This window comes from Delphinus delphis, chromosome 10, assembly GCF_949987515.2.
Source record: "Delphinus delphis chromosome 10, mDelDel1.2, whole genome shotgun sequence".
Taxonomy (NCBI): domain Eukaryota; kingdom Metazoa; phylum Chordata; class Mammalia; order Artiodactyla; family Delphinidae; genus Delphinus; species Delphinus delphis.
Genome location: NC_082692.2, coordinates 19,466,370 through 19,494,136, shown reverse-complemented (window position 1 = coordinate 19,494,136; position 27,767 = coordinate 19,466,370). Strand labels below are relative to the sequence as shown.

At 39.0% G+C, this 27,767-nt stretch overlaps 1 protein-coding gene across 1 annotated transcript in view; it reads left to right on the top strand.

Moving 5' to 3' along the window:
* Nucleotides 1–27,767, top strand: part of GPLD1 (glycosylphosphatidylinositol specific phospholipase D1) — a 45,144-nt gene that overhangs the window by 2,933 nt on the left and 14,444 nt on the right. Inside the window, exons 3-14 of the mRNA XM_060023815.1 lie at nucleotides 6,553–6,643; nucleotides 9,727–9,824; nucleotides 10,314–10,424; nucleotides 11,208–11,256; nucleotides 11,896–11,950; nucleotides 17,251–17,358; nucleotides 17,582–17,609; nucleotides 17,713–17,852; nucleotides 20,871–20,936; nucleotides 22,769–22,889; nucleotides 24,906–25,042; nucleotides 27,151–27,337. Coding sequence (XP_059879798.1) covers nucleotides 6,553–6,643; nucleotides 9,727–9,824; nucleotides 10,314–10,424; nucleotides 11,208–11,256; nucleotides 11,896–11,950; nucleotides 17,251–17,358; nucleotides 17,582–17,609; nucleotides 17,713–17,852; nucleotides 20,871–20,936; nucleotides 22,769–22,889; nucleotides 24,906–25,042; nucleotides 27,151–27,337 — 1,191 coding nt within the window. The remainder of the gene's footprint in view (nucleotides 1–6,552; nucleotides 6,644–9,726; nucleotides 9,825–10,313; nucleotides 10,425–11,207; nucleotides 11,257–11,895; nucleotides 11,951–17,250; nucleotides 17,359–17,581; nucleotides 17,610–17,712; nucleotides 17,853–20,870; nucleotides 20,937–22,768; nucleotides 22,890–24,905; nucleotides 25,043–27,150; nucleotides 27,338–27,767) is intronic.

Below are 27,767 nucleotides of genomic sequence, written 5' to 3'. Positions count from 1 at the left end.
TATATCTGTTCATGTCCATGTCAATAGACATCTTCAGAATAATTTTAAACCATTACATATTTTCTGTACCATAATTCATTTAACCAGTTCCTTATGTTAACTTTTTATTTTGAAATAATTTAAAACTGATAGAAAAGTTGAAAAAATTAGACAAATAATTCTTGTATGCCTTTTACCCAATTTCCCCAGTTGTCGATAACTTATCCTATTTGCCTTTTGAGCCTCTGTATACGTATTGATTTTCCCCTGAGCCATTTGAGAGTTAGTTGCTGACGTGGTAATCATTACCCTTCAACACACCCTTGTGTACAGTAGTTCCCCTCATCCTCGGGGGATACATCCCAAGACTTTCAGTGGATTCCTGAAACCATGGATAGTACCGAACCTCATATATACTGTATTTTCCTATACATATGTTCATACTTAGGATAAAGCTTAATTTATGAATTAGGCACAGTAAGAGAAACAACAATGACTGATGATAAAGTAGAACAATTAAAACAATATACTATAATAAAATTATGTGAATATGGTCTATCAAAATATTGTACACATTTAATGTCTTTTCCATTTTATCTAAGCACTTAATCACACACTGTGGCTGTAACTTTTACAGTTTGAGGTGCAGCAGCAAAATTAGCACAAATTTCCTTTTCCTTCTTCACAGTTTCATGGCTAGAAGGTTTGTTCTTACTGTACAGTGGTTCTTCCCGTATATCTTACTGTATATCAAATTCATCATACACTTTCTTCCCTTATTAAGTCTACAGTGTTCACCTTTTCACTTAAAGGAAGCACTTTACAGCTTCTCTTCAGCATATCCAAATTGCCAGCATCATTATTCTTGTGCTTTGGGGCCATTATTGAGAAAGATAAGAGCTACTTGAACCCAAGCACTGCGCTACCTTGATAGTAGATCTAATAGTGGAGACAAATGGGCAGGATACACTGGACAAAGGGATGATTCACGTTCCAGGCAGACAGAGCAGGATGGCTCGAGATTTCATCATGATACTCAGAATGGCGCCCAATTTTAAGACTATGAATTTTTTATTTCTGGAATTTTCCATTTAATATTTTTGAACCATGGGTAACTGAAACCAAGGAAGGCAAAACCATGGATAAGGAGGGACTATATTTCCTAAAAACAAGGACACCATGTATATACATATACATATATATAACTACTATATGTATCTATATAACTACAGTATAATAATCACAATCAGGAAATCAACATTGAAATAACACTATCACCCAATCCTCAGGCTCTTACAAATTTCACCAGTTGTCTCAATATACTTTATGGTTCCAGGAGCATGTGTTTAGTTGTCTGATCTCCTCCAACATTTAACAGTTCCTCAGGCCTACCTTGTCTTTATTGTCCTCAGTAGTTTGAAAAAGTACAGTCTAGTAACTCCGTAGAATGCACCTTCATTTGGTTTTGTCTGATGGTTCCTCATGTTTAGATTCTCCTGCAGGTTATTTTTGGGCAGAAATATTATAGACCATTGAAGTGATGCTGTATTCTTCTCATTGCCTCTTACCAGAAGGCACATGATGTCAACTTGTACCATTTCTGAACTTTTATTTCAGCTATTGTATTTTTCAGTTCTATAATTTCCATTCAGTTCTTCTTTATATCTTCTATTTCTTTGACTCTTTTGTTTGTTTCAACTGTGTTCGTAATTGTTCACTGAAGCATTTTTATGATGGCTGCTTTAAAATATTTGGCAGATAATTCGAAACATTCTGCCATCTCAATGCTGGCATCTACTGATTATCTCTTTTCATTCCTTTTGACATCTTTCTAGTTCTTGGTATGATGAGTGAACTTTGATTGAAACCTGGACATTTTAGGTATTAGGTTATGAGACTCTGGATCTTATTTAAACTTCCTCTTTTAGTTGTCTTCTTCTGATACCAGTCAGGTCGGGGAAGGCGTCAGGGGACACTGCCTCCTAACTGCCAGCTGGGGTTAGAATTCAAGGCTCCCCACTGGGCCTGCCCTGATGCCTCTCTGGCCAGGAGGGGTAGGAGTGCCTAATTGTCACTCCTCACCATTGCCTCTACTGATGTCAGAAGGCAGAGGTGGCCTCTTATTGCTGGCTGGAGGTGGATGTTCTGACTTCCCCTGGGCTTCTTCTGACACTGCCCCCCTCCCCAGTGGGGATGGGGAGAGATTCCTTGTTACTGCCAGTTGGGATTGGATGCCTAGGCTCTCCTCATGGTCTCACTGACATCAAAGGGTAAGGGTAGGGGGCAGGATGGGAGGGATGAAAGTCCTGGCTCCCTCCTTAGCCTTTTCTGATACCACTGAAGCTGGGGCGCTGGGGCACCTTACTGCAGCCTGGTGAGGGGACAAGTCTAGGCTCCCCACTAGACCTTAGCTGGTGGTGAGGAAGGGTGGGACCACAGGTTTTTCTGTGATGTTTACCTGGAGTAGAAAGGTTATTGTGTGGAAGTCCTCTGTCTTGCTAGGCTGTCCGTTTCCTGGTTCTGTGGCTAGAGAGAGCAGGCTTTTGTTGTGGCATTGTTTTGTTCTGTCTCTACCCATTGGAGTTTCTTGGTGGCTGGCTTTTCCATTATCCAGTTTGGGATATATGAAGTAAAAAGAAAATCCACAGAACTCACCACAGTGTTATTCTTCAGGTCCTGAGTTTCTTAGCCAATCTGCATACTTATCTCCACCTTTAGTCATCTTATATTCGTTTTGTATACAATGCCCAGGGTTTGAGTTGTATTTAGCAAGAAGAATAGGGAAAAGTACACCCACTTCTGGAAGCAGAAGTCCTATTGATGTTAATTTTACCTCTTGGTTAAGATGGTGTCTGCCGCATTTTTATATTGGAAAGTTAATAAATATTTTCTACTTTTTAAATTAATTAGTAAATATTTTGTGAGGAGATATATTGAAGTAATGTAAATATCCTGTTTCTCCTCAAACTTTTTAGCATCCATTGCTTATTCTTGCCTGAAATAATTTTGGTGGTTGCCAAATTGTTTGTCTGATTCCTTCTACATTTATTAGTTAGCATTCTGCTGTAAGGTAGAGCTTTTCCTTATTCCCCATTTATCTATTTCTTTATATAAGTATACAGTCATGGATTCCTATTTTATTCAGTGGTTTATATCACATTACTAACATTATTTATCTTGATGCTCAAACTGTCCCAGATTTCACTTGAAGTTGGCTTTTGTGTCTGTCTCTTTACCTATTTAAAACCCTGAGTTCACACAAAAACATCTCCAGTTCCAACCCATCAGCACAGGATTTATTCTAGCTTTCTCCATGTGTGTATCTGTAGCTCCTTTCTCCAACAGTGAGAAACCTGGCCTCCATCATCCTCAATATATATTCTTACACGCTAGATCCCCTGTATGTGATCCATTACCTGGCAAATCCCTTCAGCCCTGGCCCTGCTAGTCGAATCCCCTTGGCCCAGAAACAAATAAAGAAGGAAAAAACAGGGAAGATATACATGACCAAGAAAGGGTTAATATCCTTAATTGTTCATATATTTCATTGAAATTTCTTTATATTCAGATTTGGAAATGGATTCACTTTTATGGTCTATTTTTTAAAATTATTTTTTCATTTTTGCCAATTTCATATGTGAAAATGGTATTTTGTTATTGGTTTAATGACATTTAAACGATTGATTTACTATTAATGAGGTTAAATATATTTCAAGTGTCTATTGACTATTTCTATTGCCTCTTCTGTGAATTGCCTATGTCTTTTTTTTTTTCATAAATTTATTTTATTTTTGGCTGCTTTGGGTCTTCGTTGCTGCATGCGAGCTTTCTCTAATTGGGGTGAGCGGGGGCTGTTCTTCATGGCGGTGCGCGGGCTTCTCACTGCGGTGGCTTCTCTTTGTTTCGGAGCATGGGCTCTAGGCATGTGGGCTTCAGTAGTTGTGGTACATGGGCTTAGTTTGCTCCACAGCATGTGGGATCTTCCAGGACCAGGGCTCAAACCCATGTCGCCTGCATTGGCAGGAGGATTCTTAACCACTGCGCCACCAGGGAAGCCCTTCCCTGTGTATTTTGCTCATTTTTCTATTACGATACTAATCTTGATGTGGAGAATGGCTTATTTATTAAAGATAGTAGCCTGTCATGTGTCAAGTGATTCTTGTGGTTATTTATTTTTCTCTTAAATTTGTTTCTGATGCTTTTAACCATGCAGAAACATTTAAATTTTTGTGTAGTTAAGTGCATCATCTTTCGTGGTTTCTGCCTGTATGTTTTCCTTAGAAATATCATTCCCACTCTGAGATTAAACAAATATTCACTTAAGATGTGTCTTGTTAATTTCATGGCTCTATTTTTGACATTTAACTCTCTAATTCATCTTGTATCATTTTGACATAAAGCATGATAGTGATCCAGTGACCTGTTGTTGGTAATGTCAACTTCAAGTCAGCGTCACCTAGGCTAAGTATGGATTCCCTGCAAAAATGGAATACGCATTGCCGTGGGATTGTGCTAACACAATTGTTGATTACTCCGTCCTTTATTCATCTCTATCATGCATTAAATTATTATCTATGCTTGAGTCTGTTTCTTTACTCTTCTGTTTCATTGATCTGTCTCTTTTGGTTCTGATATCATACTGTTTTAATTTCTGTAGCTTAAAAATACATTTTTATATCTGAAGGATACCTCCTCCCTCTGTACTTTTTTCCCCCTAGCAGTTTCTTGACTATTTTTCTGACACCTTTACTTTTAAAATTTTACTTTAGAATTATTTTTCCCTGTTAAATGACACAGCCTCACTGGGAGATGCAGATTCAACAAGTCTTAATGCATATAAAGTGAAAAACAGTGGCTGGAAGGTAAATATTCAATAAGGTTAATTATTACTTTTAAGTGGCAAAAGTCCAACTCCAGCTATCTTTAGAAAAGAAGGAGACTTTATGGGTTCATGTAACTGATAGACCTGAGAAAGAGCTGGACCCAAGAGGTCTAGATGTTGCTCTCTTTTCTAGTGGAAGACACTGGCCATCCAGGACTCAACCTCTAAGTTTAAAATCCCCGATGAGAGGAAGGTATCTTCCCCACAGCTCTAGCTGAGAAGTCTTGGGGAAAGTTCTAGCTGAACTAGCTTCCATCAAATGTGCAGCTCTGAGCCAAGCACTGTAGTGGGAGTGGATATGCTGGCCTTGTACCCCTATGGTCAGCCTTACTGATCAGTATGGAAGAGATTCTATCTTTAGAAGACCGGGGATGAGACACTGCTTGAAAAAGCAAAAACAAAAAGTAGATGATACTATATTTCCTTATGTTTTAAGTTCTTTGAGGTACTTCTTTGTTGCTTTCATATATAGCCTATGTTATTAGTAAGTCCCTACTGAAAAATTAAAAAGTTGGAGTGCCAGACTTCTACTTTGCCCATGGTGTCAGAGTTCATTTGCAGATCATGGAAACCCCTCTGGCTAGCGTATGCTGAGAGGGACATAAGACCATGTATTAGGGGATTCAGTGCTGATAAACTGTGAGAAATGGAGGAGCGAGCTCTAAGCTGAGTGTCCAGAATGGATTCCCAGGAAAACACGCAGAACTGGCCTGCCAGGACCACCATGCAATCAGACAGCCACTGTCCCATTCACTAGCTCCACATCCAGCTGTCTCCTGTGTGGTTTGGAAAGGAAGAAGCCACCACCTTGACTGTTGGCTCTGGGGTTTCATCACCTCAGCCACCCTCCATACAAGTAAAATAGATGCCCTGCACTCTGCCTGTGATCACCTGGGCCCCCTCCACCTTTGCTGCGGAAAGGCCAAGCACTTCCTTGCTGGCTGAAGGAGCAAAAGAGGGAGAAGTGGGCTCCTCAGTAGAGGCTGGGAAATGTACTCTTCATTTTCTAGACTCTGACGTGCATCTGGGCACAGCCATAAGGGGGTCGGAATGGGATGGAGTGAGCCAGGCCACCAAGGAAGAATGCTGAAAAGAACACCTCTACCACTGACCTGTACGTCATTTTAATGGGGGAAAGGATATTTTTTAACTCTCCAAAAGCTTATAATCTTAACCTTTAACTTATAAAGGATATAATCTTACTCTAAAGCACAGGTAGCAACTCTAAACATGTGTGTGTGTGTGTGTGTGTGTACATATATATATATATATATACATACACATATATATGTACATATGTCTGTATTTTTCTCATTTCACTGATTGTCACTAGATCGTTGAAAATTTTACCACACACCAGTTCTGGGTCAGTGAAATAGCCTTGGGGAAATCCTGCTCTAGTGGGTGGACAGAAAAAGTGAAAGGAGATAAAATTCAAACAGGTGATTTTTGCTACTACTTAATCCGCCTGTCTGCTTTTGGTAGGAAAGAACTTGAGTTCTACGTGGCAGGGTGCTGTTTGGATTATACATGAATTTTTATAATTTCTTTGTTTACGCCTTCCTTCCTGCACTCCTTCCTTCCATCGCCCCCTTCCCCGCCATCACATTGTTCTAACTTCCCAAACTTGGAGATTGACTGGGCCTGCTTTTCCCAGACTGTTGACGCTTGCCCTCTAATCTCTATATTTTCCTGCTCCCCAGCTGTTACTTGAACACCAGGATGCATATCAGGCTGGAACCGTGTTTCCTGATGCCTTTTACCCCAGAATCTGCGGAAGAGGTAAGCGAAAGATTTATAGACCAAATGATGTCACTTTTCCTTGGGTGATAGGAATAGCTAGGACTCAAAAAAATATAAAATAACACATTATATTTTCTACTATTGTTGATCAATGACTTAGGTGCATTTTCCATTTAACCAAAGCTTACCTGCTTAAGCATAGAAATTCTGAAAGCTTTATTCTAAGCACCCTGACTTGCTTTCCTGCTTCATGGCAGTAAGAGAAAACATTTTGAAAGAAATCAAAAGGTCTGAGTTTTTGTTCCTTCTATGTTGTCTGTTAGCATGTGACCTTGAAAAAGTCACTTCCATGCTGAGTCTCAGTTTCCACATCTAAACACAGTAATATCTAGTTAATTACTATTTAATTAATAGTAATAATTAATGCCTGCTTTGCAGCTTTACTGAATTGCTGTTGCCATTAATGCATGTTATTTTGTCAAGTCTTATGCAAATCCAAGGTAGTGTTATTAGTGAACCGGGTTTATGAGTTGTTTCAGTCTGGGCCCCTGGAGGCATAGAAGAGATACTCAAACTGAATAATCTGAGGGGAGTTTTATAAGGGGACAGTTTACAAAGGTGCGGACAGGACACAAGAAAATTGCAGGGCATAGTGCAGGGGAGGGGGCAGACACAGCTGCGGGGAGAGGGTCGCTTGATGGGGCCAGACCTTGAGTCAGGGACGCAGCCAGCCCCCTGTGACCCCACAGAAGGGGAGCTGGCAGAGTGAATACCCCACCCTCTCTCTCCTCCTTTTCTCTGATCTCCTGTCAGTTCTCCCCATTGGCCAAAACCAGCCCACCTCAAGCCAGAGGACAAAGTATTCAGTTGAAGCAGGTCACCTCAGAGGAACAGTGCAGGAGGGAGAAGGACGGAAAGTGAGTCTGGGGGGACCAATGAAAGGCATCCAGTACATTGGGTTGCCACATAAACCATTTTTGGAGTCTTAGGGTCATCAGCCATTATCTCATTTTTTTTCCAGTACAGTGATACATTTAAAGTCAATGAAATGTTTACAGCTGCTCACGCCTCTAGTTACGATCCCAGATAACTCAGCTTTTGTGTTTCTCTATTTGTACGTTTTTTTTCCTGTTTCCCTCTTAGTCTGTTCACTATCCTTTCTCTATCCTATTATTATATTTTGCCTGCTTGTTGTAGTTCTTTCTAATAATAGGATAACCTATAACTTCTAATTTAGCATTTCCCAAACTGTATTTAGGAGGCTTTAATGTCTCTTGATATTTTTAACAGCTTCTTGATATCTTGCACAGAAAAAGAAAGAAGTAAAAATGATTTTTTTGTCAATTAAATTTGAGATACTTTTGCTTAACATATGCCCTTTTTAGAGACCAAAAAACCCCAACACAATAATAGGTTCTGAGAAGAGTGTAAGAGGAATGCAAACTCCAGCATTTTCTCTCTCTTTTTTTTTTTTTAAAATACATCAGTAGATAAGATATACCCTTTTATCTGTTATAAAGATTGGGACCAGTATGTGACTGAAGTGAAAAGGTCAATTAGAATTACAAAACATGTACCATTACATGGAATTTCACCCAGACTCCTCCTAGATTTTCTCAGTTTTTCTAAATCTTATCTTTCTCTCATACATATCTACTTCAACAGTTTTTTCTTCTTTGGTGATTCACTTTTATTGCATCTTTCGAAAGGACTTAAATTTCTTAGATACTTAGTTGCCAAAGAAGCCACTTTTTGAACTCATATTTCATCAGTTTACCTAATTAAATTCTATCATCATAGTAACAAGGACAATTGACTTAATAAACAGGATTAGAAACAGACATGGCTGACCTACCATAAACTGTAACAGAGCCATGGGGACCGAGATGCTTGGGCCTATGCACAGTGGCCTGCTAGTTGCCAGCATCCAGCAGTCCTGGGATGTGGCTTTCTTTTGCTTCCAGTCCATATGATTTACAGAGGGAACAAGGAGCTTCGGTTAATCCAGCAATTTGGTTAAATGAAGTTTTGTCAAAAGAGCTACTGGTATACTTAATTCTGGATTTTTGCTGTATTCTGTAGAATAGGAATGGTAAGTTTATCTCTAGGAAAACTGTTGGAGAAAATCAGATTGCTTAGTTACAACTTCTTTGAAAATCATCTTCAGAGAGACCAGTGATTTAAAACTGGTTAATAGGTCTTTGTTGTTTATTTTTATATTTATATATATATATATATATATATATATATAAAATAGTGTATATCTGTTAATCCCAAACTCCTAAATTATCCCCCTCCCTCCCTTTTCCTTTTGTAACCATAAGTTTGTTTTCTATGTCTGTGGGTCTATTTCTGTTTTGTAAATAAGTTTATTTGTATCGAGCACAGGGGACTATATAACCTATAATGGAAAACAATCTGAAAAAGATGTATATGTATAACTGAATTACTTTGCTGTATACCTGAAGCTAACACAACATTGTAAATCAACTATACTTCAATTAAACAAAACCCGATTAGGTTATTTTTAGTTTCACAACGGTATAAAAAAGTTGACCTGAGAGATCTGAGTGGAGTTTTGCTTTTGATTGCCGCTGTGACATGTGACACTCCCTGAAGAATCTGGCACTTGAAGGTTTTGAGTAGATGTCAGTTCCTGTCTTTTTCACTCCTCCTGTGGGAATAAAGAGGCATATGAAACACCCCATTTAAAAATATTATAAACTCAAATGCTTGAAAGCCTTTGGAGTATCTACTTTTGTCTTTTGTGCTGTTAGGGAGGCTGACTGTGATGGAAAAGAAGATTGAAAAAAAACCCCAAAACCTAAAAAAAAAAAAAAAAAAAGTTAACTTATCTCCTTAGCTTTAAGGCACAGAACTTAAATACTTCCAGCTTTTCTTGCAGCCCAGCTGTTTCCAGATGCTATGAGCAGTTAAGGCTCCTTTTTCTTTTGACTGGCCCTTCTGTTCTAGAGGCTTCCTTGGAACATTGACTCAGGAAAATAAGAGGCTTGGAGGAAAGGCGAAGGGACCCAGTAACACATCAGGTGGTGGTGGAAGATTTGATTGAGAATGTCCAACTTTTTAAGGAGGAATTCTGAGGGTTGCTTTTGTTTTGTCAGGACAATTTCATGAAGTGTCAGAGAGTACTCACTGGACTCCATTTCTTAATGCAAGCATTCATTATATCCGGGAGAACTACCCCCTTCCCTGGGATAAGGTAGGCACAGCCTCTAACCCTAAAGATACTCAGTTCCTGCCAAGTACTCTTTCTGCTCCTACATTAACCCCATTTGTGACCCGCAACCCCACCCCAGACTCTGTGAGGGCTGCTCACCGTCGTGCCTGCAGTGCCAAACACAGCATATGGGACATAGTAGATGGCTAGTTAATACCTGAATAAATGATGGGTTTGTGTTTTGAAATTTATACCTTCAATTTTATCTGCAATAAATGATGTTTTTAAAATTTGGGCTATGTCACTTGGTCATTTTGTTCTAATAGTAAATTAATCTGAAAGCAGTTCCAAGGCACTCAAAAACATTTTTAAAAGTCCTTTGTGTTTTTTGGGAAACTACAATATACCTGTCTCTGATTTTTTTGTTAAGTCTCGATTGAAATGAATTCATCTGTATTAATCCTTTAATAAGATTTTTATAAAATAACCCCCCCCCCACACACACACAACTCTAATTTGCTCATTTGGCAGGACACAGAGAAATTGGTAGCTTTCTTGTTTGGAATTACCTCTCACATGGTGGCAGATGTCAGCTGGCATAGCCTGGGTATTGAACAAGGATTCCTTAGGACAATGGGAGCCGTGAGTACATATCTTCAGGTTTTAATGGCTTTATGGGAGTGATACTGTCATACCCAAGATCCAAAACTGACCCTCTTAGGAAAAGGAAAACTTTAGGTTATTCAGATTCACATGGAAACAAGACTTTGCCCAACGCGGTATTTGTTAGATTTCCATCTTTCCTGTTCATTCCTCTTACTCTTCTTGCTTCCCGGGTAAATTCATCCACGTGGGCAGAATGACCAATGTGCACTGAAAACAGCAATGGATGTGATATTCTGTTTTAGTCACAAACCATATTTGAAAAATTGTATGTTTTATTCAAGCTGTACCTCTTAACAAAGGTATAAATACCTACTACTTGGTTCTACCGTTTTTAAAAGTAAGTTCACATGTTTTTGTTTTCTTTCCTTCTTACTTTTCTATATGAGGATGCCGTATCACCACTAAAAATTGTGATCTTACCTGGTGACTTAGCTTCTGAAAGTCCCCTCTGGTCATTCATTGATATTAATACCGTTCTGTACCAACTTTAAACTTGCACTTAGTAGAGATTTTCCATGCATCCTGTTCGATGCAAATGTCTGCAGTAGCTTTATCTGTCTCAAGATATTAAGTATACAACTCAGCTGCCAATATCATTTTTTAACAAATAAAGCAATAAAATTAAATGTTTCTTTGAAAAGCGAGTCCATCACTAGGCATTCTCAACAATCATTGGGTTAGACTGTCACCTCTTCACGACTCACTTCATTGTGGGCTTTAATTTGTGAGATATAACAAATGGGTCTCTTTTTTCCTCAGATTGATTTTCACGGCTCCTATTCTGAGGCACATCCGGCTGGTGATTTCGGTACTGTTTATTTACATTTACCAGATTTTCTTTTGTGCTAGTTATATTTCACTTGCAGTCACTATTGTACCTTAAATGTGTATTTTTAAAAATCTCTTGCCACTAGCTTTCTATTTTAATATTGCAGTTTGGAGTACAGTAACACCTCATTTCATATAGAGATATACTTCTGTAAAGTTGCATGTTTTTTTCGGTAAAAAAAACCCATTACGTTTTATCATTTATTTGCGTCATTATTTTAGAAAAGCGTTGCTTTTTAAATTGGATTTAAATTCATTGCCTAGTGTCTCCTAATACTTTAGCTTTAAATTGGTAAACTCCATCTTTTTTTTTCTATAGTAAATTACCTTTAAATATACAAAGTATTGGTGAGTGGTGTTTACTTACAAGAACCCTTATGGTCCTTCTTAAAGTAAAAAACCTTTTGGTTATATGGGTGACTCTTTCTTAATTCATGTGTTTCACTAAAATTTTAAAAGATCACTTTTTCTTAAAGACGTGCTTATACCTAAAACAATGAATGGGAACCTATAACAATGTGAAGAACTAATAATCTGGATTGTGCAAACTTGTGTTCAAAGAAGCATGCTATGTGTTGTCACTAACTCACCAGATGCAAATATTTTTCTCATATCATAGGAGGAGACGTGTTGAGCCAGTTTGAGTTTAATTTTAATTACCTCTCACGGCACTGGTAAGAGCAATGTACATTTAAATGTGTGATACCAAATGGCAGTTAGGAGCTTGACTATTTTTTCCTTAGGAAATATAACTTGCAATGTAATTAGGAGCCTTCTGCATTCGTAAATTTTGAAAAGTAAAACTAAAGATTAGAATAGCCTAAGTAGATTCTTTTAAAAATTTGTGAATTAGGCCAAACATATAAAATAATGTATTTTTATAAATAAAAAAATTAGATGATGCACACTGTGTGGCTGCCACCTAGCTTAAGAAGTAGAGCATTGCTGGTCTCTAGAAGCTCCAAGTCCTTCCCGCTCTATCACATCACCTTTTCTCCCACCAGATGTAATCACTACCCTAGATTTTCTTAATCATTTTCTTAATCAACTAAAGTTGCTTTTCTCTATAGTTTTACTACATGTAGCTATATCCATATGCAAAATATTATATGGGTTTTCATTTTAGATAAATAGAATTACACAGCATGTATTTTGCTTAAAATTAAATTTAATGTAATTAAACGTAAAAATGTTTTTGCTTAAAATTATTTCTCTGACATTTAATCATATCGATATGTTCGGCTGTAGTTCCTTGATTTTCACTACTATATGGTCCTCCATTGAGTGGATATACCAAAATGACTTCATTCTAATATTGATGGATGTGTAAGTAGTGTAAAGTGTTTTTGCTTTACACATAGTGTTGCCATGTACTTTTTTGCACATGTATTTTTGCACCAGAGGGGAATGTCTTTCAAGCAAGTGGCACCAGAAGTGGAATCGCTGGGCTGTAGGGCTTATGCATGTTTAACTTAAGTAAATAATCCCAGACTGTCATTCAAAATGGTCTTCCCAATTTGTACTCCCATCAGCTTTGTTCTGCTTCTTGTGTGTTCTCCAATACTTGGTATTGTCCAGCTTTAAAACTGTTCTAACCTGTTTGGTGTGTAATGGTATCACCTTAAAGTTTTAATTTGCATTTCCCAGACTACTAATGAAGTTGAATATTCTTTTGTATTTTATCGATTGTTTGTATTTCATTTTAAGTGAAAACATTTTGTTTGGTTTTTAGCCTATTTTTCTGTTGGGTTGTTCTTTTTATTTCTGAGTATTCTCTGTATATTCTGGTTTCTAATCTTTGTCCATTTATCATTTATTTGTTATAAATATCTTTTTATAGTTTGTGGCATGTCTTTTTACTTACGGTGTATCTTGATAAACAGAATTTGTTAATTTTAATGTAGTTGAATATATCAATCCTTTCTTTTGTAATTTGTACTTTTGATGTCTTATTTAAGAAATCCTTCCCTACCTTGAGGGAATGAGGTTATTCTCCTACGTAGCCTTCTAAATCATTTATAGTTTCATTTCTTAACTTTATATCTTTAATTTACCTGGAGTTAATTTTTTGTATATTCTGTGACAGAAATTTTACTTTTTTCCTGTAGAGATAACCGATTGTCTCAGAACCATTTATCAATAGTCTGCCCTTCCTCACTGATCCGTAATGCCCTCTATGACATAAATTAAAATTCCGTACATATGTGGGTCAGTTTCTGGGCTTTCTATCATGTTCTGTTGGTCTAATTGACTTTCCCTGAGCAATACTGATTTTTTAAAATTACAACAGCTTTAATACATTTTGACATCTATTAGGGCTGATTTCCCAACCTGTCCTTTTTCTTCAAATGTATCTTGTCCCTTCTCTTGCCTTGGCTCTTGGTAGGATCAAGTTGCCAAGTTCCAAGAAAAATCTTGTTGGAATTTTGTTTAGAATTCTATTGACTCTAGAGATGAATTGGAAGAGAATTAACAATTTTGCAATATTGAGTCTTCTTATCCAAAAATATGCTATGTTTTATTTAAGTTGTCTTTAATGACTCTAAAATTTTATAAGTTTTTCCATCGAGGTCTTACACATTTTATTAGACTTAGTACCATAAATGGTAACTTTTGGAAACAATTGTATTTTCTAATTGATTGCTGGTGTATAGAAATGTAAGTGACTTTCTAATTTTGTTTTTGTATCTAGCAACATTTCTTAGCTATCTTATTCTAATTATCAGGAGATTCTTTTGAATTGACTCACAATTCATAATCTACAAATTGTAACAATTTTTTGAAATTCATTTATTTATTTTTGGCTGTGTTGGGTCTTCGTGGCTTTTGCTTTTCCTTTTCAGTCTTTATACCCATAATTTCTTTCTTGCTGTATCATATTGGCTAGTATTTCCAGTACAATAGAAGTGGTGATATTGAGCATACTTTTCTTGTTCTTTATTGTAAAGAAAATGCTTTCAATGTTTCATCAAGTTTGCTCTAGATTTTTGGGAGTATCCTTTATCAAATTAAGGAAGTTTCCTTCTATTTCAAGTTTGTTAGTAGTTTTTATTATAAATTAATTTCATGTGTATTGAACTCTTATTCTTCATCTGTTGAGATAGTTATTTGTTAATCTGTTAATATAGTGAATTATACTAATCTATTTGCAAGTATTAAATCAACTTTACCTCCTGGCACAAAGCCAATTTTGCAAAGCTATATCATCTTTTTTTATATTTGCTTCATCTCTTCTTGATGTTTAGGGTTTTTCCATCTATTTTTATGAGTTAGTTTGTACTGTAATTTTCCTTTCTTCTATCTGTGCTTGGTTTTGGTATTAAAGTCATCCTGGCTTCATGAAATCAGGTGGGGAGTATGCCTTCCTTTGCTATTTTCTGGAAGTCTGTGTAAGATTATAACTTTGATTTCTTGAATGTTTGGTAGAACTTGTCTGTAAAGCTAGCTAGGCCTGATGTTTTAAAAAGTAGGGACTCTTAAGAAACTTTTTAAATGGTTTTAGGACTGTACAGTTTTTCAGTTTCTTCTTAAAGAGTTTTATATTTTTCTAGGACTTTTCCATTTTGTCTAAGTGTTTAAACATTTTGGCATACGGTAGTTCATGATGTCTTATGCTTTTTTCTTGTTTTATTTGTACCTATGTTCCTTTGTTATCCATAATGTTTTTTATCCTGCCTTCTCTTGTATTTTTAAACAATTAATCATGTCTAATATTTTTAGTTTTATTATTAAAAAATAAACTTTTGGCTTTGTTGATCCTCTTTACTATATGTTCTTTTTCTCTTTCATTATTTTTTCTCATATTTATTTTCTTCCTTCTACTTTTCTTTGGTTCCTGTGAAATTTGAGTCTTGATTTTAAGGTCTAGCATATGATCAATTTTTATCAATTTTCCATCTGTACTTGAAAAGAATGTTAATTCTCCAATTTTTGATTTAATGTTATATATATACTTATTAGCTCAAGCTTATTAAATGTACTGCTCAAATCAGAAGATTTGTAAGCTATAATTAAGATAGTCTTACTATTTTTATCTGGTTGGTCTAACAATTACTGAGAAATTTGTTTAAAAATCTCCCCCTGTGATGGTTGAATTTTTCAGTTTCTCCTTGTAGTTAGTTTGCCATACATGTGTTTGAAGATATGTTGTTAAGTATATTCGAGTTTTAAAGTCTTATATTTTTCTAGTGAATTGAACTTTTTATCTGGTGATTCTTTATATCTCACAATGCTTATTGTCTTCAAGTCCACTTTACCAGATATTACTGTAATTACTTTTTGTTGTTTGTTTTTTCTTCATATGTTTACTAAGCAGTCAGGTGACATAACTCTAACCCTCAGTCCCAGCCTCAGCCCCTGAGCATGGAGAGCTGAGAGTTGGGAGGAGTGCTTACAGAACAAAGAGGAAGTAGAGCTGGGGGCTTGGCAAGTTGCCCATTCCCATCCCTGGTCCATCTACCTTAGAGCGAAGGGAGGCCCAGAACCAACAGGTCACTCCCAGATCAGATGAGGCCAGCTGGGCTTTGGATGTCCCAGGAAGAGGTGGTGGTAGCAGTGACATGAGGTTTCTCTAACTCTCCACACAAGGTCATCTGCACTGGATTAGACGTCCATTTCAAATTGTGCGCCATCAGGGATCTTGTCTTCTTTTGGTTATATTCACTGGTGCTTGAATTACTCGAGGCTTGCATTAGAGTTGTATTTCTCCAGAGAAGGTTTGTCTTGCCTTCTGCATGCTACCTCAAGGCACCACCTGGGACCACATTAAGTTACTTTCAACCCTTGAAGTTCTTCTGACCACACAGCTGGCATGAATGAAAGACAAAACATTTGTGGGGCTGGGTAGTTGTTACCGGTTCTCAGGGGAGATATTTTCCCCTCTCTCTATCCTTTGCCAAGATGAAGACAGGCAGGTTTCTTTGCTGTCCTTGTTGGTATGTTGAGTTTATTTCTAGCTAATATTTGTGCAGAAGGTATAGCCTTTAATGAGGAGTCTCCTCTGAGATGGCCCACTTTTGGTATTTGGTGGTTCCTATACTTTATCTCCTGTCTCCTGCATACCACACAGCCATCAAACAAACAAAACAAAACAAAAAACTCCTAGGTTCCCAGGTTTAGCAGATGTCTCCAGGGCAAAAGCTGGCTTCCCACATGCTTACCTCCCAAAGTTTCCAGTTTCAATTTGTTTTTGGCTTTTGGAAAAATTTCACTTTCTTGTTAGCTTGGTGATTCATCTAAACAAATATTTTTGTTATTTTGTCTAGCGTTTTACGCTATGTTTATGGGGAGGACCATTCTGGTGCGCTTGTGAAGTAAAAAATGGAAATCTCAATAGATTCCTTCTTATAAATACACTAAAATCAGGTTTTATTGGTTGTGATTTCTGTCTGGTATATTCTAAGGTTTTTTTTAAATAAAGATAAAAGATAACAGTATAAATCTAATTTTTAAAATGCTGCTCTTCTTCCAACTGAAATAACTAATATCTGTGAACCAAAAGATTGACTTAGAATTCTCTTTTACTACCTTCCACTATGTACTCTGAAAGTAGGATGTTGGGGTAAGGAGCCATTTTTGGTGTTTTTAAAACAATGATTCTTGAGAGTAATTCAACTCAAGAGAATAAAAATACTTTATATTGCTCCTTGAACTCTGAATTCACAAAACTAAACATTCTTTTTATATTTTATAGTTACTTATCTTTGTATAAATATTGGATTAGGGTACCAGTTTGCTCTGCAGCATTGGACAAATTATCAAACTTTTCTGTGCCTTAGTTTCCTGTATGTGAAGTAGGACTATGATAGCACTAACCACTCGGGGTTGTTGGTAGGATTAAATAAATAATGAATGTAAAGCCCTTTGCATGGTGTCTGGCACATAATAATCCTGGAATAACTGGTAGCTGCTACTGCTGCTGTTATTATCTTCAACTTCAGAATCAAAACAACTCTTATTCTAATGCTTTTCTCAGGTATGTGCCTGTTGACGATCTCCTGGAAATTTATAAGAAACTCTATGGCCGAGAAGTCATCACCAAAAATGCCATTGTTGACTGTACATACCTCCAGTTCTTGGAAATGTAAGTGTAACTAGAGGAATATTTGCAGTCGATTTTATTGTGACTTCCTTAACTTTCCAATGTTTTAGTTTTCTGAGAATGGATATTGGATTTATGGATTTTGCTTGTTCAAAGGCAGTTGCTTGATAGTGGATACATGTTGCTGGAGTCTTATCTTCATTAATTTGCCTCATTTCTTTGTGGAAACCACAGCTCACGGTCAAAATTATTGCTTATGTTGCAGGTATGGTGAGATGTTAGCTGCTTCCAAGGTAAAGGCGTTTATTCTTCAAAATCTTAAAGTGTTATAAAGATACCATGAGAAGCACTTGATTCATTTATTTATTGACTTATTTTTCTTTCTCTGTGCCATAGCTTTATCCCACTTATTCTAGAAAGTCCCCATTTTTGGTGGAACAATTTCAAGAATACTTCCTAGGAGGACTGGATGATATGGCATTTTGGTCCACTAATATTTACCGTCTAACAAGTTTCATGTTAAAGAATGGGACCAGGTGAATTCTTACTCTATTTCTCCTTCCAATCACTCCCTGCTTTGCTACCCTGTCCCCAACAGAACTCTCAGGTTTTTCAATTGATCAAATGAAGAACAAGTAAGTCTCATGAAGTGCTATCCTCTCCTAATCAAGAAGGAAAAGAATGGGACTTCCCTGGTGATCCAGTGGTTAAGACTCTGTGCTTCCACTGCAGGGAGCATGGGTTCGATCCCTGGTTGGGGAAGTTCTACATGCCACGTGGCGTAGCCAAAAAAAAAAGAAAAGAAGGAAAAGAATGGAAACTGTTCTCTCAAAACTCCAACTAGCTCCCATCTGTTTAAGTTTGCTGATGTCTCTCCTGTCTTAGGGATGAAGAGGTAGATATTGCAAGGTTTGTGGTCTGGGAGAAATGGCTCAGGTGGGAAGGAATCTGCTTCCACAGCTGGACTGCATCTGTTTCTTTTGGGAGACCCCATGCTGTGGGCTGGGGTGTCCACCTCCCCAGGCTCCAGCAGTGGATGTGGCCATCCTCCTCTCCACCCGATCGAGCTCTCAGGGCTCTAGGGTTTAAAAGTTTACTTCACCTAACCCCCGCACTCCAAAATGAAATTGGAAATGAATGCATTCATAAAGCTCAGGCTTCTGTTGGAATTTGACATCTAGCCCAGATGGGACAGTTGCTCAACCTCCAGCTCCTTTTCTGTTCCTCCCCAGCACACCTAGGAGGAGCGTCCATCAGAGACTCAGATGGCGTGTAGAAGAGGGTAGACTGGTCTTGTCCCCAGATCCAGCTGTAGTAGACATTTCGGCTCTCACAGAATCTGTTCATGGCCCGAGGGAGCCAAGGTTCTCTCAGAACCCATGTCCGACCCTACCGCTGAGGATGCAGCCCCTCCCTCCCACGCTGTTGAACTGAGCAGGGTAGGGATGGGTCTGGATAGGGACCCCTGGAGGCAGCACCTGCTGCAGGGAAAGGGCAGGGTGGGAAGCTGAAGCAGCAGTGGGCAGGGAGAAAGAGGGTTCTGTGGCAGGAGCTGCACTGGGGTGGCTATTCTGGGTGAGGATCATAGGAGGGTTGGGCTTTTTAAGTTCAGGGGCCTGTATGAGCACAGCTCCAGAACGGTGTACACTGCATGATGGTCCTTTGCCCTTAAAACATTTGCTAGTATTCAAAGAATGTTAACCATAATTATATATTATATTTTATATTATATACACAACATATGTATATATATGTGTGTATATGTATATACAACACAATTATATATATTGTGTTGATTTGAAACAAAATTCCCTTTGATAAATTCAACCTTAGCCTTGCTTCTAAGACTCGGCAAGTAACAGTGTGGCAGATGGAAACCATCCGATATGAATAGCACTTTTAATAGTGAAAATTAACCTTCATTGAAATCCCAAGCTCTTTTATGGCTGTGGGTGTTTCGGTCCACGTGTGTTGTAGAGAGGATGAACTTTGGAATTTAAGAGACGTGTCACTGTCTATTGAGCTATCCCAAGCAAATTGTTAAATCTCTCCAAGTCTTAGTTTCCTCATGCATGAACTGTAGGCAGTAATAATTCTATCTTTCTCATAGGGCCTTGTGAGGAGGAAATGAGATCACTCATGTAAAGGGTTTAGCCTACAGTAAGCACTTGATAAATGTGGGCTACTAGTAGTAGTGTTAGAAAAAAGTTAAATTTATATTGGAGGGATTCATAACACATGGCCATGTTAGAGTGAATGACCTACATTTATTTGTTTTATAAAGTCCAAGTGTATTGATCCTTAAATTGGAAAAACAATTTTGGTGTTTGTCTTTGGCTCAGTTGTCCAACATAGCTAAGGAAAGTTCTGTAGCTGGACCTTATTCTTTAATTAGGAGGAGATAACTGAGAAAAAACAGATTTCTTGTCTCTTGATCTGTCTTAATTTATCAAGGCAGAAAATTCCATGAATTGATTGTATCTTTACAGACATTTGCAAAGAAAGATTCATCAGAATTTATGCAACTTTATGGGAAATTTGGAGAATGCTCCAAAGAAAGACAATGCAAACTCATGACAGAAAGAAAAGCATATGTATTTTCACATTATAACCACTTCTTAACTTACTGATAACGTGATCTTCCAAAGCAAATTTGTGTTACTTGAAACTCATAGTATATTTTCCTAAAGAAACAGTGAAATAATGGTAGTTATGTTCCCAGCCAGAACTCTACTTAACTCAAAAAGCATTTGTAATTGTAGTGCTAACCTTGTAAGGCTGCCGTCTAAATCCCGGTGGTGCAGAAAAGAGAATTTGAGGAAAAACCTTTTCCTCAGCTTAAAGCTGTGGCCCTAAGAAAGATTTTGATGGGAAAAGTTTGCCTTCAGCATCTTTCACCTCTTTTCTGAATTCCTTTTCCAGCAACCAGTCCTTTTGCCCCAGGCTCATACTTCCTTCATAACTGCCCTGAAACTCCCTCAGTGACCTCCAAAGCTTCCTCTCCTTCAGAAGAGTCTTCATTCTGGAAGAGACTCTTACAGTGTAATACCCACTCCCTTAGTGCTTCTGTTCAATGTTAGAAAGTTCACCTCTTGCATTCTATCAGCAACCTTTTCACTTGTAGAAAGGGATACTTAGTTACCTATTATTAGTTTATAAGTTTTTGTTTTTAAAGGAATGAGAATGAAAAATCAAAACATTGAGCATAGATGGGCAAAAGGTGGCACAGTTGGGAATCAGTTTCTTTCTGTCTGTAACTCTGAGATGGTTCATGTCAGCAGGGAGAACTCAGCAGGTGGAATCGGGAGGGAAGGGGAAGGCTGTGAGTCTAGGGTGACCAGCCGTGTGGCGCTGCCTGGGTTACCGTAATAGCACCTGCATATCCACCCTCATTAAGTAGGACTCAGGCCCTTTACCAGTCCTGCCTGGCTAAGTCATAAAACCACTGCATGAAGACTTTTGGAGGTGGTTTGAAATGTTACACTGATTCTCAGAAAAATTCATGCTTGAAAAGAAGGTAGAAAACTGCCTAACTCATTTGACTATTTCCCCAGTAACTGCAACCTACCTGAGAACCCTCTGTTTATCGCATGTGGCATCCAGAAAAACCATACCCACAGGTAAGTGGATTCCAAAATGGCTCATAGAAAAAGAACATCTCACTCGCTCAGAGGGGTGCTCAGTAGACTCTGAAAGCATGGGCTTTGTAGACAGAGGTTCAAATTCCAGGGCTGCCATTTATAGCTGTGTGAGTTTTAAACAAGTTGCCTAATTATTTTTGAGCTGCAGCTTTCTCCTTTGGCAAACTGGAATAAATGCATATCCTACTCCCAGAATTATGGTGTGGATTATGTGCGAGAATGGGTGTAGAGCAATTAGCACATTAGTAAGTTGCTCATTAACTGGTAAATGAGAGTTAATAGTATTATTATTATTACCATCATTATTGTCATTATTCATAAAGTTTGGCCCAATTCCACCCTGAAAAAGTAATTATCAGCAAGACAGGGTGGGGAGAAGTCCTCTCAGTTTCTGAGGAAGAGGGCCAGAGGGTCTGCTTTGTATTCTAGGGGGTGGTGTTCCCTGCTGGACTCAGGTACCAACCACCAACCATTCATTCATGCATTTAATAACTATATTAATCCTAATAAATATTATTCCTAATAATACAATAAAGCAGTACAAGTTATAAAATAATATTTCCTCATCATTATGTGCCAGGAACTAGTTCAGGCATTTAGAGACCTCACTGTGAACAAGACAGAAACAGTCTCTGCTCTCAGAGGATGGCGGGTGGATGGGCGCTGTAAATACCCTTGAGTATTAGGAAGGACAAGTGTTGGGTGCTCAGGATGTACCACAGAGTGTCCCAACTCAGTCACAGGAGACTTCCTGTGAAGAACTGATGCTTCAACCAAGATATTTAGGGTGAGCAAGAGTCCGATACTCAAAAAGAGGGCATTGCAATAAAAGATGCTAAGGTGAGGGCTTCCCTGGTGGCGCAGTGGTTGAGCGTCCACCTGCCGATGCAGGGGACACGGGTTCGTGCCCCGGTCCGGGAAGATCCCACATGCCGTGGAGCGGCTGGGCCCGTGAGCCATGGCCGCTGAGCCTGTGCGTCCGGAGCCTGTGCTCTGCGACGGGAGAGGCCACAAGTGAGAGGCCCGCGTACCACAAAAAAAAAAAAAAAAAAAGGATGGCTATTAATAAAAAAAAAAAAAAGATTTAAAAAAAAAAGATGCTAAGGTGAGAGAGAGTTCAGAGCTTCCAAAGAATTGAAAATGTGCAAAAAGTGTTCAGGTAAGCCCTCACTTTTTAATTTATGTGAATTAGGTAAGTTTTGTTTTAATTAAATTGAACGCCTTCAGGTTGGGTTTGCAAGCTCTAGATTGTCGGGATCCCTACACTGGCTGGTGTCTTACGCGGGCCTCCTTTGTTTATTTGTTGCCCAGCTTCCACTGTAAGCATTTCGGAAACCTGTCTGGCTTCTTTAGGCATCTGATTGGTAGACTGGTTAAAACATATGAATTTGAAAATGTATTTTTATTGTATAATTAATTCTTGCATGTCTTTAAGGATAAATCAGTCTACCTGCATACTGCTTTCCCGAACAGCTATGACCTTTTCTTGGCCATTTGTATGAAATGTTGACTTTTGATTTTTTTTTTTTTTAAATCTGGAAGGAATTCAAACTTACACGCCTATAGAACTTACTTTTGTAAGGACAGGCTTTTTCAACCTTGGAAACGTGTTTATTAAAAGATGTTGTGGAATCTCCTATAAAAGGTTTTCTAAAATTTTTTTTGTGTTGCTGTTCCTTCAACTTGCAGATGTTAAAATTTTATGGCCTTTTAACCTGTGATTAACTTGACTATAGTTTTCAACTCAGTTATTCAGGGGGAGTTGCTATTTCCTCAGTCTTAACCAGTTTATTCCTCTCTCTTTCCAGCAGCTCAAAAGTACAGAAAAATGTTTTTCATAGAAACGTGACTGCAGCCCTAACTAAAGATATTGGAAAAAATATAAACTATACCAAACGAGGAGCGTTCTTTAGTGTGGATTCCTGGACTGTGGTAAGAATTTTTGGCTTTTAATGGAGAGATAGGCACCTGCCGCTTCCTGCGATACCGTGTTTTGTAGAGTCGCTGGTTGTTTAATCGTTCATTGAAAGTCACCTGGGCATGAGCCAGGCTCGCAAGTATCCTTGGCCTCCAAGACTGGCTTGTTCCAGAAACATCCTATGATGAGAGTCTGGACCTCAGTGGCCTTTGGCAAGCCAGGTGGAGCCCAAGGTGGCCGTGGGGCCAGTTCTGCTCTGTCCTTAGGCAAAGTGTGTCAGCAATATTGTAGGCTCACTGTGCAAGGCCCGACACCAAGGGGACACCACTGCATGTGAAGTTCCTCCATGAGATCATCTTAAGTGTCATTCCACCAGGGAGATAGAAGATGAAAGGGAAATAGCCTCTGACATTTAGAAAATTTCAGTCTAATAGGGGAGATAAATACAAAAATAACCATTTGTGAGTAGGATGCAACAAATCCTATGGTTGGGGGTGGGGGTGGGTACATAGACCCTCATGAAGATAAAAAATTATATCCCTACTATCAGAGAAGGCTTCATGGAGGAGGTGGCATTTGAGTTAGGCCTTGAATACTAGATGGTTTTTCATCAGTGAGCATGTGTTTCTGGTAGTGGATTGGGAAAGTTTCATGATGTTTGGAAATCTGAGTAGTCTTGTTTGCTTGGAACACAAGATAAGGGATACAAGGTACTTGCCAGAGTTGCAGAGGGAGAAGGGTTTAGACGACATTGTGAGCTGGTCGAGGGCCCGGGCAGGGCCTGCTTCACAGGTCTGCAGCCTGCATGGTCACACAGAAGGCCGCCTCACTTGGTTTAATGCTCTGCTGTCATTGCTTTAAAATTCTTAATAACTTGGGAACAAAGAACTTTGCATTTTCATTTTGCAATGAGTTCTACAAATTATGTACCCACACCTAGACCTGGGAAGCTGTCAAAACAACTCTCATTTGGTCTTGCAATTATGTAGATCAGTCCCCCTTGCAAAGGGAAAATTGTGTAAGAGAAGGACTTTATAGTCCCAAGGCCTGGGTGGTACCTGGCATGGTGCTTCCTGGATGAATGAGGATGCCAGAGCTGGGCAGCAGATGAGCAATCTGTGGATGGCCTGCCAGAGGTGTTAGACTGGAGAAACAGAAGGCACGGTCCCTTCCTGCAGGGCCCTTATAACCTGCACTTCTCTGGAGCCTGAGCTGTCCAGGGCTGTCCCATGGCTCTGAGCTGATTCTGCTCTGGGGCAGGCCCGGGAATTCTTGTTTGGTCTTATGTTACCCCTGGGTGGATTTCGAGTTGTGTTCCCTAAACTTGCATGGATCTGGTGCCTGGCCAGGTTGTTCAGGGCCACTGAGGTCTGTATTTGTGTCTCTGCAGTAACCACGCTAAGAACAATTCAGCATCCCAAGCTGAGGGGCTTGCTGTCCCCTCATTTCTCTCGCATACAGCTTCCAGCACTCCACACGTGACCCCTCGTGCCTGCCCGGTTTCTTGGGACTCAGAGCAAATCCAGCAGCCTCTCAATTTGAGTGTGGTTGGGAGGGTTTCTAGCATTCCTGGTGGTATTTCAGTTCATTTTTTTGAGGAGGAAAAGAAAAGAAGGATATATATATATATATATATATATACACACACATATATACACATACAAATATAATTACAGTTCTAGATTTGAATGAACTTATCTTAAAGAAAAACTTTAGATCGTAACAATTATTTTGTTCAGTTACATTCTGCAAAGTAATAGACCATCCTGACTTGGTTTAGGTTAATCCCAGCTGACTCTTTCTTTCCGTGATGGCCCTGACCTCTAGGGCTATAACTCCCATCTGTGAGCACACACTGGGGGTGTGATTTCACTCTCCTAATTGCCAGTCTTAAGTCGTCTTGTTGATAGGAATCGATGTTATTTTTCAGCTCTTGTAAAAACTTGTTTCCTAAAGTCTAATGCTTTTGGCAGGAAACGGTAGCTTTGTTGATTATGCTGTGTCTTCTGTCTGTAATCATTTTGTTTCAGGATTCCTTATCTTTCATGTACCAGTCTTTGGAGAGGAGCATACAGGAAATGTTTACTGGCAGCTCTCCGCCACTGAATCATGTTTCTAGCCCCTCAGCATCTTACTACTTGTCATTTCCCTACACAAGGCTTGGTTGGTACGTATGAGTTTATCTAATTCCTGAACATTTTTATCAGTATTAATTTCAAGCAGTCATTCACAAATGTTTTAAATGGTGCCTGTTAGCACTTTATTTTCCAATCAATTCATCATCAACAAAAAATAGTAATTTTGTGGTTAAGTTCTGGTAAAGATAAAATTATCTCCTTAAAATTGGTCAAAAATATGTTTAAATACAAACAACTTTTACTTTATTAAATAACCACAACAATAAACTATTACTTTATAGAATATTTGTAAAGCTTCAATGTTTTCGGAGATAGATTATTACAGATATCTTGGCATCTAAGGACATTAGAAAGATAAAAGCAGGTATCTATTATGTGTCTGGACTATTATAACTTCATAAGGCAAAAGCCTAGCACACCACAATAATTTTATAAAGAGAATGTTAGGGATTCCTCTGATTTTAAAGATCAACTATTACCAAACTGAAATTGGGTCCCCTCGCCCGAAGCACAGCAAAGCCAATCTACTGATACCCAGCTGCGGTGAAGTAAAGTACAGCATTTATTGCAGGGCCCCAAGCAAGGGAGTTGGAGACAAGCCTCAGGTCCACTCCAATTTGGTCTTTGAGTTAGGGGTGTTTTTAAAGGGGGAGACCAGTGAAGCTGGGATCAGTCATCGTCTTGTGACATTTCTTAATCATACTTTCAGGGGTCAGGATGTTTCGGTTTATGATTCTCTGGCCAGGTGGTCCATGGCTCGGGGATCTGGTAGCTCGCTTGGCCTGGAGAAACAACCTGAGTTTGTTTATATAATTAACAACCTTAATTATATCTCCAACAGCCATTTTAGTACATTAACGATGTTATCGACAGCAACTGTTTTAGTCATCTGACTCTGGTTGATTAGTGTTCAGTTAGCAAAGGATTGAGGTCGGAGGGGACAAGAAAGGGAATAAAGTTTTGGATAGAAAGATTAATCATAAACTCAGTAAGGGAACGTGGTTTTAGGGGGACTCAGTTTCACAACCAAACTGAGCCCAAGGATATAAAAGTGACTATTTTTTGGAGGTTTTTGTGAAACCTCTTTTTTTAAACCACACTTTTAAAATCCAAATAACATTGCATTTCCCTTGGAACAATATACTGACAGCCCTTCCTCTTCAGGCCGCTAATGCATTCAGCTCCAGCACAAGGAATGGGGGGTGAATGCTGTCTTTACTGGCCATTCATTTGTGAATAATGAATAGCTCTTCTTGGCTGCCTTCCTGAAAATCCAAATGAGGGCCTCCTGCTGGGCTGTCTGCCACGAGGGGCGGGGGAGTGGGGGGGCAGCACAGAGGTCCTTCCTGGGCGCCATTACTGGCCAGAGTCCAGCCTCGGGAGTGCAGAGACCAGCAGTGTCTCCACGGTGTGCATCTGACCCAGTTCACCAGGCGTCACACCCGTTAGAAACTGCTCTTCTCTTTTTCCTCTGTTCTGCTATTTATTCTTATGTGGTCATCAGAACCAGAATAAATAAATGACTTTTGGTCATTCCAGCCCCGCCAGAGACGTTTGAACCATTGACTCAGTTTGTCCAACTCTGTAACTGGTAGGTCATGGGCTCTCATTTAGAAACATCCACTAAACCTGTTAGGCATTGAATTTTTTCCAGTATAAGCCACCCTATGTAGCTATGGTAGAGATAAAATGGTCTACTTACCACAAACTTATCTTTGATCAGGTAACAAGCTGAAATGAGTTGAGCCGATTATGAAGTAACCTGTGCGATTGGCTGATGGCGAATTTCCTCTCTGTTCTCAGGGGGAGCCTGGGATGGTGCTTTGGCTGCTCTGGGTTTTGCATGTAGGACAAGGTGCTTTGGTGAGGATGCTTTTTATGTGTTCAGGTTATGTGGTCCAGAAATGCCCAGAGGCCTTGATTTGTCCAGTTTTGTTGTTATTTTTTCTGCCGGAGAACAAGGCTGAATCACACACACAATATAACCTCAGACGTGAATATTCACAACAGTCATACAGGATGGAAAAATCCACGAGAGGAAGTTAAATTCTAGAATCCAGAAAGGAAAGGAGCAGAAGACAGTTTTACTCATAGCTCTCAGTAGACACTGCAGTGGGCTGCCTCTTCTTCCCTACAGGGCGATGACCTCGGCTGACCTCAACCAGGATGGGCACGGTGACCTGGTGATGGGCGCCCCGGGCTACAGCTGCCCCGGCCACGTCCACGTGGGGCGCGTGTACCTCATCTATGGCAGCGACCTGGGCTTGCCCCTCGTCGACCTGGACCTAGACAAGGAGGCCCATGTGATCCTGGAGGGTTTCCAGGTGAGGCCCCCATCTCATATTTTCCCTTTTAGTGTCAATAAGCCACTGCCCGCATTTCCCGGCAAACTCTTCCAGGGTGAATGACCAATAGCAAGAATAATGATAGTAACAAACAGCTGGTGGCCAGCATTTGTGTAGTACTTTTCATGTTTAAAAGCATGTTCACGTCATTAATCTCATTCTATCATTAACTTTGAGTGTTTAGTCCAATACCTTCCAGAAACACCCATACTATTTAGTGGCTTTGAGTAGCCAATCAGAATGTGATATCTTGATAATATAAAACCTCGTTTGGTGTGTTTCTTTATAATATGAATAGTTTATCTTGTAAGAATTTTAGATCCACAGAAAAGTTGTAAAGGCAGTACAGAGAGTTCCCATGTACCCTTGACCCAGTTTCCCCTGTGTTAACATCTTACGTAATTATGGC